This window comes from Lagenorhynchus albirostris, chromosome 9 (assembly GCF_949774975.1).
Source record: "Lagenorhynchus albirostris chromosome 9, mLagAlb1.1, whole genome shotgun sequence".
Classification (NCBI taxonomy): domain Eukaryota; kingdom Metazoa; phylum Chordata; class Mammalia; order Artiodactyla; family Delphinidae; genus Lagenorhynchus; species Lagenorhynchus albirostris.
In genome coordinates, this window is record NC_083103.1 from 52,297,105 (window position 1) to 52,309,813 (window position 12,709).

A 12,709-nucleotide genomic window follows, 5' to 3' on the forward strand; every position below is an offset into this window, starting at 1 on the left:
GCATCCAGAGCCTGTGCTCTGCAACGGGAGAAGCCACAACAGTGAGAGGCCCACGTACCGCGAAAAAAAAAGAAAAGTATATATATTAAGCTAATTTTAAATTTTGGAATGTTTGTTAAAGTGTAGATCCAGCCTCAGTTTGAACACCTCTAATGACATGGAGCTTAGTACTTCCCAAGGCAGATATCATTGAACTGCTCTTACTATTGAAAGTTATAAAGTTCTTTCTTATGTTGATCAGGAAACCTTTTCCTTTAAGTTTGTACTTGTTTCTCCAATGGAATCATGCGAAACAAGTCACATATTTGACATAGTAATGCTGTCTCTTTCAGCTCTATATCCATTCCTCTTGACCCAAAGTAAATGTTATTCACCCCAGCATTTTAATATGCTGTACAGTTTACTTTTGGGTAACTTGCACCACTGACAGTTTTTGTGAGTTCTGGGAATGCAAATGAATTTCAGTATTATTCTAGGTAAAATACAAACCAAGCTGACTTGTAAGCAGCTGCCTTTATAGGGTAATGTTGAAGTTTCCTTCTTGCTCCAAAATATACCTCCCACCAGATGGTACAACTCTCACATTATTTTTATTTTTTGGTTCAGTGTTGAATTTTTTTGGTAAAATGCAAACATGTGATACAGGTTGGCCATCATTTTCTCCTATTAATACCATAGCATAGATTAGTTCATCAAATTGGAGCCATCTAGCAAGGTGATGTGGCTATGAGACATAGGATGAGAGGGGTTTGAATGGGAGGAATAACACAGAAATGCTGGAATAGGTAGGCTAGGCCTTCACTAGAGATGTAGGGAGAGGAGAGGAACTCTGGGAATGTACCTTATTGCCTCCTTTATAAGTTTTCTCTGAACTAATCTGGCATAGTAAAATTTTAAATCTTTTGCTCCAAAGAGTAGATATGATTATTCCATTCCAGAGCTAAATAGAATCACTCAAGGAAATAATTTCTGTTTGGGATCCTCTACATGGCTATGTGTCCATCTTGCCTTCTGGCAAATTCTTATTTATCCTTCAAAATACATATGCCGTAGGAAGGCTTTTACAACCCTGCTCTCACTCCATCCCAGGTAATTAATAACTCTCTCTTTTATGCCATTCTTAGGCATCATTTTTTTGTTGTACCATTTCACTGTATTGTATTGAATTATTTGTCTGCTTCACTGGACTCTTGATTCCTTGAAGACCTAGACTGTACCTCATTCTTTTCTGTATTTCCAGCGCCCAGATAGTGCTCGTCAGTGACTGGCATATAGTAAGCGTTTGTTAAATGCTTATAGAGTAGAGTTGTATCACAGGTAAAATATCTCTTGCAAACATTTGTAAAAGCATTAGTCTCACCAGACATGTATTAGGCAAGAGTTGGAGAGTAGAAAACAAAGGTGAGTAATAAGATAGTCAAGAATCCCTACTTACAGTCTCTGGGGCAGGTGACAGTCATCTGTACATAATTCTTACACAGTAAGATTAATGTTATAATACAGGTACTTTGGTTTTTGGTTTGTAAAGTCATAATGTAATGCATGCGTAAGACAAAAAAAGAAAAGTCATGTGTTCTTGAAACCTTAATTCCAAAGGATGTAGGCCTCTGGAAGCTCAAATGTAATGGATTAAGGGAGAGACTATATTTAATTTTTACTCCTTGCATAGGAATCTAGTGCATTGCTATGCATTTTATAAGTACTTAAATACTTGTTTCATGGCTGATTTAGATTGCTTGAGGAGAGGTTTGGGCCTAATCAAAGGAAAAAAATGTATTGTTTGTAAAGGTGATTTAATACTGTATCCACCCTATTAAGGAAGGTGAGGTGTCCCTACATCTCTCTAAGCATGAGTGAAATAGCCATTGGTCTTGCATTACTTAGGCAGGATCTGAGTTTGGAAACAAAGGCTTAAACCAGATGTCCTCTCTGGAGAACTCCCTCTCTCTTTGGACAGGATTTGTTCTTAGAACGTATTTTGTTAATAAATGAATTCATTTTCTATTGTAGCTGTGTGGCTTTGAAAGCACAGAAGAGATTGTCATTCTTTTTCCTTAGCAATCATGGGCTACTTTTAACTACTTGTCTTTTATTTATTCTCTTTTAGGAACCTAAATTCCAAGATGGAAAGGAGTCAGAGCTGCAGTGACACTGGTCAGGACAGAGTGAAGGGCAGACTGAGAGCAGCCCCAACCAGCAAAGCCAAGGTAGACCTCAGACACAGGCTTCCGGGGCTCTCCAGTCCCATCCTGCGCACGGCCACAGGAGAAACTGTTCCAGATGAGAAGAGGCAGAATGGGTCCTAGGCATATTAATTATGTTGGAGAATTTTATAAAATAGATGTGAAGGAAGAGAGTTTGAATTAGTAGCCAGACGAGTGGAATGAGGGCCACTAGAAGAACCTTCTTAAAAGTTCTGGATGAGTTTTTTTTACCCAGAATTTTCAATTTCATTAATTGTTTCAAGTATGTAGGAATTTCTGCAAATGGTGGGTGCATTCTAGGTTAGGGATTTTCCACATTTCTTAGGCTCATATGACCCTTTATCCCTTTTCTTACCCTTTTCCTCTCTATCCCTCTACCATCAAGAAGGAATTACGAAGAAAAAAAAATATGTATATATATGTATGTATCTGTAATCTTTTAAATCTCTTTCAGGTCACAACCATGACCCCAGCCTCCAACCCTATCATTGGTGTCCTCTTGTCCACCCAAAACAACCGCTGCCTCTCAGCCCCTGACTTAACCATTGAAAAGCGTCTGCCCTTCAGCTCCCTCTCATCCTTGGCTTCCCTGCATAAGCCAGAGCGCTCCATCAGCCCTGAGAGCAACGACAGCATCTCCGAAGAACTAAACCATTTCAAGCCCATTGTCTGCTCACCATGTACTCCTCCCAAGAGACTCCCTGATGGCCGTGTACTGAGTCCCCTCATCATCAAATCAACACCCCGCAACCTAAACAGAAGCCTGCAGAAGCAGACTTCTTATGAGGCCAGTCCACGGATCCTCAAAAAGTGGGAACAGATCTTTCAGGAGCGGCAGATCAAAAAGACCCTTTCGAAAGCCACCCTCACCTCCCTGGCTCCAGAAACAGGGGAAGACTTACTCGTCACGGAAGTTACCCATTCTAGCAAGGAGAAGCCACTTCTGGCTTTAAATACAAGACTGTCCAGTGGGCAAGTACTCTCTGAGTATACAGGACCTGCCCCCACTGACCTTGATTATTTCCCCTCTGTTAGCCAGACAAAAGCAGAGCAGGGCAGTGACAGTAAAAGGAGCACTGAGATCCCATTAGAAACCTGCTGTTCTTCAGAACTCAAAGTGGGAGCCAGTGGGACTTCTTTGGAGAGAGAGCAGTTTGAAGGGTCAGGGTCATCCCCAGATGCCAAGTTAGATAAAACCTGTATAACAACAGCTATGAAAATCTCAGCAGTTAGTTCAGTGCTACCTAAAAACAGTGTTTTGGGCGGGGTCCTCAAAACAAAGAAACAGCTGAAGACAGTGAATCATTTTGATCTGCCTAATGGTGTTCTGGCAGACAGCCTAGGTGAGGAGCCACTTCCTTCCTTGCGTCGGGGCAGGAAAAGACGCTGTAAGACCAAGCACTTGGAACAAAATGGCTCCCTTAAGAAACTGCGACAAAGCAGTGGTGAGGTGGGTCTGGCCCCAGCAGACCCAGTACTGCGAGAGATGGAGCAGAAATTGCAGCAAGAGGAAGAGGACCGGCAGCTCGCTCTGCAGCTGCAGCGCATGTTTGACAATGAGAGGCGGACTGTGAGTCGGCGAAAAGGAAGCATGGATCAGTACCTCTTGCGGTCCAGTAGCATGGCTGGGGCCAAGTAGCACCCGACGAGCAGCGTTACCTATTTTTCAGAGGTCTTTGGGCTTGATCATTTACCCTGAAGAAATGAATGTTCTCACTTTGGGTTTCTTTTAATGGCAAAACACTGTCTAGCATGATTCTGAGAGGTCTCGGGCCTTTGTAGTATATATAGCCAAGGAAGCTGCATCTCTGCCCCCCTGTGACCCGGGCCAGAAGCGCTCCTCACCCCCTAAGTGACCCACCCCTTAGGGCTTCTGGGCCAAATCTGGCAGCCCTTGCTTGGGGTGAGATTCAGGAGCACAATGGCCGGGGTTAGAAATGGTAGAGGAAAAGGGGACACCTTCTCAAACTGACAGACCTCCTGACTTCTTTCAGCAGGTGTTGTTTTAAATCAGCCATGCAGATAAAAATTAGTTCCATCTTTTTTCAAAGAAGTGGAACAGTGTAGTTCTTTGGCAGATCCATAAAGATTATGTTCCCCCTTCTTACCCTTGCCGCAAGTAAATATTCCTAATTAAATCAGTTTTTATGCTTCTACAAAAGTTAATTTACATTCCTTGTTTAAAAAATAACATTTGATTAATGCTATATAGTTGACAGACCACATTCATAGTCATTGTTTAATTTGGTCTTTTCAGGAGACCTAACATGTAAGTGGTATTAGTCCCATTTTTAGATGATGAAACTGCAGTGCAGATGTTCAGTTTCTCTCAACTACTAAGGGCATAGCTCAGACTGACTGCTGGGTCTCCCAACGACAAATCCCATGGATTTTCCACACTTAAAGAGGTTGCCATAATGGACAGCGATCCAAGGACGTACCAGGGGAGCCTAGAGAAAGCAAGCTGGGCTTTGAATGCTGATTGTGCAAAACCCACATGCAGATAATTGAGATTGACTGGAAGTGTAAACATATACTGTGCAATTATCCCCATCCCTACAGTGTACAGCCTTCTGTTTTCCTGGGGTTCCACTCTGTTAGATAAACTACAATTGGACTTCATTGTTACTCTCCATATGGCCAAGAGTTATCTGCAGTGTTGATCTAAAATCCAGAAAATTTGCCCAGAAGTCAGGCAAGAACAGTACTGAAACTCCCTACTGTGGAAACAAGGAATCTAGCTGGATACAGCTGGTAAATTCAGTCCCATGGACCTTTGGGGTTTATTTTCCTTAGCAGCTGACACCATGTGTCTTTTGCATCTCTGGTGGTGCTTGGTGCTTCTGCCCATCTGGGCTCATTGAAAGTAGGGATTAAGATACGATTTTAGGGAATCTCAGGTGGCCTGGCATTCCCTGTGCATGTATGAGCTGTTACTATAAAGTCATGTGACTGGCATTTTAACAAACCTTTCAGATCTTATATATCCCAATGTATGTTGTTCCCCTCAGGTGGCCTCAGCAGGATGCTGCATAGTTTTTCCAATGATGTTGCCATTGGTGAAAACATCTCTGGAACTGTCCTCAAAGTCTAGAGACATCTAGACATCTAATGTTCGAACTGCAAAGGACGTTAATGGTCATCTATTCCAACTTCCTCCTCTTACTAAGGCAGAAGCTAAGATCCAGAACGACTCACTTATCAAGATCACAAAGGATTTACTATATCACCTACTTTTGCTTCTTCTCAGATTTGCCTCCCTTCTTCTCGGCAAATCTTTCATCTTTGGGGTTATAGGAAAGAGAATTTTAGTTTGAAACTAGTCAGAAGCTATTTGAAGCTTCTGGAAGAGAAGGTAGGTTACCTAGGGCTTGGAGTCAGAAATGAGGTGCATCTGTAAAGCAGTCAGAGCAGTTTTCTTGGGCAGCTCATAAACAGTTCCCAAAGAGGAGTTCCAGAGATGTCTGAAGTATTTTGGCAATCACTGAGATATGTGGAACCTCCTCAGTGACTACTTTGGTGGGGAGTGTCACTTACCTGAATGTATGTATTCTGTGTTCTGTGTGTTTGTGCGTGCACACGTGCAGATGTTTGTTTAGAAAATATACATCAGTACTTTATATTCATACCACTTCAGTTTTAGGTCCTACCAGCAACATACGCCCTCCAAAGGCTGCTGGAGGGCATATTGGTGCCCAAGATAGAAGAGCTGGCACTGGTTTGTAGAGACAGGGAGGGTGACTTACTAAATGCCCTCAGAGAAGACATCAGTTACTGCCATTTCATGGAGTTCCTTTTCGATCTTAGTAAATGTTATTGGAAGGCTAGTCTCATTGGTAGTAGCAAAGACACTTATTTTTCCACTTGTCACCTTTTTCTATATCTTCAATCATTTGAAAAACACTCCAGTTGGAACTGATTTTTGTTTTTGGAAAAAAGATAAATATTTTTAATAGAAAAGATATATATTTTAAATATTTCCCCAAAATAATACTTTCATTTTAAGAAATTGCTTAGCAGTAGCAACAAGTTTTAGCATCAGGTGCAGAGTGAAAATTTCTTGTTAGGCAAATATTCCAACAGCTGGATCCAGCTTACTGACCACCTACTGTGGAACCTCGAATGGTACTGACAGTTGTAGTTTCCAAACTTCCAGCTGAGCAGCAGTCCTTCAAATATAGACAAAGCAGTTTAGGTTAAGGAGGGAGGAGGCTTAATCTTTAATCTTCTTGGCTTTGGAGGAGGGTAAAACCACTAAGGTATTATCTGTATTTTAAGATGCTTCCCATACTTAACAACTAAAACCTGAACACTTCTTTCTGGAAAATTTCCCTCTCCTGTTGCTTCATTGTGAAGTTGGTCACAAATGGAGTTGTTGACGTGAATTCTTTGGAGAAAAAGACGAAGGAAAACGATGGGGAGGGTTTGTGAGCTAGAATGAAAGATACACTATCTCAGAAAACAAACATTTCTCACAAGTCACTGGACTCTGATTCACCATAGAAATTTCCCATGTTCTTCTAACTCTGTTCCTTGTGTATATGCTTTCTGTGTTTTTTCTTACTAAAGGGGAAGTTATGAGAGGTTGGAGGGTAGAGGTCATTCTGATGGGTAATCCAAGAAATGTAATGCCCTAAGAAGGGGGCTCTCAGCCCTTTTTTTATCAAGTGGGAAAGATACTTTGGGAACATGTTCGTGATCCGTTGATTGTATCTGCTGAAAGAAGTCACCTGGGCCTGTTGGGTTAATGTCAGATCTGGGGATTATGTATCTAGCCCCTGGCCCCTTTCATGTAATTGCCTCTTTTTAGAAGGCTTCTTGGCTGAAGCTTCCCAGGAAAACCTTTTTTAAGTGGCTTCATTTATTTTTTAAAATTTAATCTTTAAATTTTTGCCTGGAGGAAGCATTGGTGATGAATGCTTTCTGTGTGTTTTGTTCATTTCCTCTTAAAGAAAAATGCCCTTAAGAGATTAAAGCTGCTTAATTAATTGCTATGATATTACAAACAGACAAACTAAGATGGAAAGTTGCCATTGTGCTTGACTGGTGAAGCTGATGACCGAAGGCTGTGCCGTTTGTCCTTTTTGTTCCATTTGACAGATATTTCCTGAGCTTCGAACTTGTGCCAACCCTGTGCAAAGTCATGGATATAAAGATGGAAAGGACAGTCTTGCTCTTGATGAGCTCAGTGTCTACTGGAATGTATTTGAATGCATGTGTGGCTGGAGAGCTCGTTAATGGTTTCACGAAAGACCATAGTGATGATCTTGGATGGCCCGTTCAAGGTACTGTCCAGCACCCTTGAACATTTTACATACCCCCATCAGTATTTGTGAATTTGATTGCAATACTGCTCTCCATTTCTTAAGTAATTTTACCAGTGGAGAATGATTTTTCTCCTCCGGTGATTATAGGACAATAGCATCTCTTTAGGAGCTGCTTTTAGCGTAAAGCCCCAAGAAATGAGGAAGGTTGTGGATCACTGACATGATCAGAGGAGGCTCACTCTCAACTTAGTAACCTACTAACCTCTTCCCCAACCAGACCTCTCACCAGAGCTGGCAGCAACTTGGGATTCCTTTCCTTTTTCCTGCGTGGCTTTCCATTGAGATGGAAGGCAAGCAGGTGAGGAAGGGAAGAAAAATGAAGGCTGGATCATAATCATAAAATGTTATGTAGCTGGAATGGGCATGGAAATTATCCAAGTCAAACTATACCCCCTGATGCCCTTTTTTTTTAAGAAATGAGGAACTTGAGGTTCAGTGCCCTGTGTCATATTTGTACTGTAGTTGTCTAGGGTCTGAATGAATAGTCCTCTAAGTTACACACACACAATCTGCTAATGAGGGGGACACCCGAATGATTGTTTTAAGTTTTTTCTTCCTGCTTTTTTCAGTTAGAATTAAAATGTACCCAGATCCCCTGAATACACACCCAGGCAGGGAAAACCCCCACAGTGAGAGTAATGTGAATGTGAAATCTTGGGAAGTGATTGGAATAGCTGTTATTTTAACTACCAAGGATTAGAACCCAACCAACCCTTCACTTTTCTTTGAAAATCAAGAACTCCTTAGGGACTTAATTTTTCTCAGCCAGCCTTTTCCTTATCAACCCAGATTGGTCTTTTGACTTGGCTTTTAGAAGTGAGTATAGCTGTTTATAAATTCTTGTGACTCAATGAGAAAGCAGGTCTTTTTTTTTTTTTTTTTGGAGGGGTGGGGGTGGGATTCTAGGAAAAGAGGATGCTGAATAGACTTTGCTCTAAAGATGATCCAGAAATGCATCTTTACACGTTATCCACAGTGAATATATACAGAAGTCACCAGTTTAGAAATTGGTTAAATTGGATGAAGGAAAAGTGCCAAGACTGAATGTGCACATTGTTCTATGTATTATCAGTATTTTTTTTCCTAAGAAAAATATTTACACATTTTGCTTTGTGAGAAAATGCTTCCTTAATGCCTTGTCTCAGTAATTGTGGGAGGGAACCTCAAACCGGGGGCAGGCTCCCTTTCTACCTTTTCTGGTGTCTTAAGAACTAGTTGGACAAAGCCAGGGTAAGGCCAGGCTTGTTCTTCTTCCTTTCCTCTCATTTAATAAGGGGTAGAAACAGGGAATGTACTCCTCAAAGATCAAGCCATGAGAGCTCAGGAGCAGCTTTGGGGCCCGGCTCCAGACGGCGGCAGCAGATTCTCCCTTGTTGGCCCTGCCCCCTCTCCAAGCTGTGCCAACAGTAGGAGCAGGGCTTTCCCTCAGTGGGTTCAACCCTTAACCTCCAGCAGAACCTTCAAGTCCTAATGAGAATGGGTAACTATGTAAAGGAAAATGACTATCTTAAATGCCAACTAATGGATTTTTTTGTCTGTGTGTGACTGATGTACTATTTACTCTTAGTTCTTCGTATAAACAGCTGTCCTTAGGGCCTTATCCCCTCCAGCCTAGAAATAGAAAATGGTTTGGATTTTGGTTTCATTCAACCTGCTGTCTGCATTAGATTGCAGAAGGGGCCCAGACCCTTGGCACTGCCATTGCTGGCTGCCTCCCCTCCAGCTCATCACAAGGAGCTTTTTGACAAAGACAGAGGACTCAGAACAGGCGTGCCCTGTCAGGGATGCTTCTGCTAAGGGATCAAATGGGATGATGTGTTGTTTAAACAATACCAAAGTGCATTCTTCAGTGCAGGCTTGCCAGGTTGAGGAGAGGCCCAAGTTGAGAATACAGTAAAGCAAACTCATGAATGTTCTGTTTCTAGTCAGTCTTATCTCTGGAGAGCAATCTCAGGCAAATCTGAGCTGAGCTTAGACTACGTGTGTTTGAGTTTGGGGCTATCTTTGCTCTGGGAGATGCCCTGTGTTGGAATGTCTTGCTTCGGCATTCAGAATGATAGGAGAACCAGTTTATTCAGATGGTATCCCATGTGGAATAACAGAGAAAGTTAAGAGCGTCTGGCCTAGATAGGTATATCCTCTTCAGGATAGTCTCATATCGGTAAAGGGCCAGCCTGGCGGGGCAGAGAGAGCAGATATACTCTGGGCCCAAAAGCAGAGTTAGGACTACTGAGGGACCTTAGGCTGATGCTTAGTCCAATGGCTAGAGCCATCCAATAGTTCTCCCAACAAAGGAAGGGACAGCCTTTGTAGGGAATGAGCGCCCTGTCACTAGATGTGCAAGCAGGAGCTGAATGATCTGTTGGGGAGATTGCAAGAGGCTTCCTACCTAGAGGCTGGGATAGGATGTTCCCAGGAGCCTTTCAGGCCTGAGAGCTTATGGTTTGATAGTGTTTCTGGCTGAAGGGAGCATTGCAAATCTCCCGAACTTGAACCTAGCGAGGTTTACAGTGTGAATGTTGGGGTGGATTCTCCTTCCTAACATTAGCAGAAGGATGATTTTGGGCCTAGAAGATCCAACGTGGTAAGTCAGCAACATGCCCCAGCACATGTGTGCTGCTGAGGGTAGCACTGTGTTTATTACCTGAATCTGTCCAGGTGCCTGTGTGAATGAGTGAGACGTAACTGACTTTGTAACTTGATATGTGTATGGGACTGTATGTGATCGTGTATGTGACCGTCTGAACTTGAATATGTGTGTCTGGTATGACCACAGCTTGGTGTAAATATGTAACTGGCCACATGTATGTGACTGTGGTTGGTTGAGTGTGATAATATGCGAACATTTGTGTCCTAATAGTCTCGCACTTGAAATACAGCAGATACTGCACCACAGACCTGTGGCTACAAGACTGTATTTCTATAATCGTCTTAATTGCACCTTAGGTTGTGGGAGTTGGTGCCTTGCTGTGGGTCCTTAATCCTTATGCCACTGCTTCCTGGACCCTGGGAACTGCAGGCCTTCTCCCCAGGCAGGCACCTCCAGGAAAGCAGTCCAGGTGACTAGGTCACACCCAGCACCCACACCCAAATGCACATCGCTGCAATTCAGCCCAGTGGCCTTCTCCTGACCCTCCTCTATAGCAGGTGCTGACTACTATGCATTCATAAGAATGGGGCAACCCTATAGGCTGCTTTGGCCAGAACTAGCTTACTTAACCTGAGTCCCGGTTGACCTTGCACAGTCCCAGGGTCTGTTTTAGAGCCACATCCCACTGTATTTGCATATGGGACTTCAGCTTATGTCCTGGATTAGAAAACCTTGGGAAACTCCATGTAAGCCCTCCCTTCAACTTGTCCCAACTTTGTGGTCATGGCCATCTAATAAGGAAATTCCCAATCCTCTCTCTCTCTTCCCTCTCCCCACATTTGCCCTGACAGTGGAAAAAGCTGCCCAACAGAGAAAGCCTAGAGGCTTTTGGGGGCCTAGAGGCCTGAGTTTTGTTACCCGCCCTGCTCCCAACGCGCACACACACACACTCACTCACTAGTGGCTGTGGGCAAGTTAGTTAACTTCTCTGAGCTTTGGATTCTGTGCTGTTTCTGTTTCATCGACCCTGTTTTCTGTCCTACTGCTTATCCCAGCTCTGTGGGATAACACAGTGTTATCACTCTGTGTGACTCAGGCAGGTTTCCCACAGGACTCTAGGGATGCGCATCAGCTGGGGTTTCTTTCCCCAGTGCGACAACCTGGCCTAGGTTCCAAAAAGGCATGAGGCCTACCTTGCTCTATGCACCCACTTTTTATTGCTGTTGGGCCAGGTGCCGCTTCCTGCCCGGCCCAGGGCGGGGCGGTCCTGACGAGCTCCCCACTCACAGCGGCCGGCGAGTGAGGCTGAGCAGAGCTCGGAGGCCCGCACCCATCCCAGGGAGCAGTCAAGGGCACGGAGCCCTTGCGGAGGGTGTGGGGCGCAGGTGGGGCGGCGCACATGGCCCTGTGCGCAGCCCTAGCCTTTCGAGTCACTGGCCGTGGGCTCCTGGCAGAACTGATCCATGAACTCGAGGAAGTGGCCGAACTTCTTAGGCTGGCCCTCGCTCAATGCCAGGCGGACCTGGGGTGGTGCCGTGGCCCCGAACACCGACCGCAGTGAGCAGCGCACCAGCCGCCGGTACCGCGCACGAAGCTCCTTCAGCAGCCTTTTGGCCTGCAGGTACTGCTTCTGGTTCCCCAGCTGCTGCTCTGTCCGCTGGCACAGGACAGCTCCTGCAGGGAGAAAAGCCGGGAGGGGCACCAAGGTCACCCTGGGTCCCACCTAGCCCAGAGCAGCGGGGACTGGGTCCAGAGCCCCTCAGAAAGTGGGAGGGGGTGGGAAGAGGATGTTAAGGGCCTGAAAATGGTCTCTCCAGTTTGGGCACTAGGAAGCCAGAGGTATCCCCTTCTGATTCTGTCTCAAGCCGTTGGTAACATGCTGTGTGACTTAGGCAACTCTCTGCCTCACTCAGGCCTCAGTTTCTCCATCTGCACACAGGAAGGTCTGGGGCAGATGCTCTCTAAGGGCCCTTCCTGCTCCAACACAAGCCCTTTGCCTATACCAGCAGGTGAGTAAACTTCTAGATCTTGGATCCTGGCAGCTAAGGACTGGGGGTCAGAGCCGTACCTAGTGGTGCCTCAGTAATGTTCCGGGGGTCCCGCATGCGAATGAGGATGTCATCCAGCGGCTGGGCTTGAGTCTTCCGGGGGGGTGGAATAGGGATCCTCTGGGTCTGACGGGAGGTAAGAGAGCACAGTGTTGTCCCAGTCTTCTACTCAGACTTTCATGGCCTCACCTCCTCATACAGTCACAATGACAGGCAGGGGAGAACTTGGGGGCACTAGGGAAAAGCATGGCTCTTTGAAGGTCCCAAGGTGACAGCCACCTCTGTACTTGTGGGGTCCTGAGGGGCAGTTCACATACACAGTGTGGTGGAAGTTTACCCGTTTCTCCTTGGGAATATAGTGTTTCTGAAGAGTGTCCAGCCTGGCCTTGCAGGAGCGGTACACGAGCGGATGTTTCAGCATGTGCTGCAAGGCCTGTGCATTCTTCTGGATTCCTAGGGCAAAAAGACAAGGTCAAGGTCCATCCCCCTCCTCCTGGATGCCTCCCCCAATTTCTTCATTCCCCATTTCATAGCAGCCCT

At 44.8% G+C, this 12,709-nt stretch overlaps 2 protein-coding genes across 6 annotated transcripts in view; one reads left to right on the forward strand and one right to left on the reverse strand.

The window, feature by feature from the left end:
- Positions 1 to 5,172, forward strand: part of RNF169 (ring finger protein 169) — an 83,857-nt gene extending 78,685 nt beyond the window's left edge. The window contains exons 5-6 of the mRNA XM_060160025.1: positions 2,108 to 2,207; positions 2,659 to 5,172. Of these exons, the coding sequence (XP_060016008.1) occupies positions 2,108 to 2,207; positions 2,659 to 3,843 (1,285 nt within the window). The 3' untranslated portion in view covers positions 3,844 to 5,172. The remainder of the gene's footprint in view (positions 1 to 2,107; positions 2,208 to 2,658) is intronic.
- A 973-nt stretch (positions 5,173 to 6,145) lies between these two features.
- The window catches only part of XRRA1 (X-ray radiation resistance associated 1), a 105,320-nt gene continuing 98,756 nt past the window's right edge, over positions 6,146 to 12,709 (reverse strand). For 2 of the 5 annotated variants that reach the window (XM_060160021.1, XM_060160022.1), the window contains 4 exons: positions 12,507 to 12,622; positions 12,190 to 12,295; positions 11,315 to 11,795; positions 6,159 to 6,373 (listed from right to left, as the gene is read on the reverse strand). In XM_060160021.1, coding sequence (XP_060016004.1) covers positions 11,539 to 11,795; positions 12,190 to 12,295; positions 12,507 to 12,622 — 479 coding nt within the window. In that variant the 3' untranslated portion in view covers positions 6,159 to 6,373; positions 11,315 to 11,538. Of the gene's footprint in view, positions 6,637 to 11,314; positions 11,796 to 12,189; positions 12,296 to 12,506; positions 12,623 to 12,709 lie in introns of all 5 variants that reach the window. The other 3 variants (XM_060160020.1, XM_060160023.1, XM_060160024.1) reach the window with 3 other exon arrangements.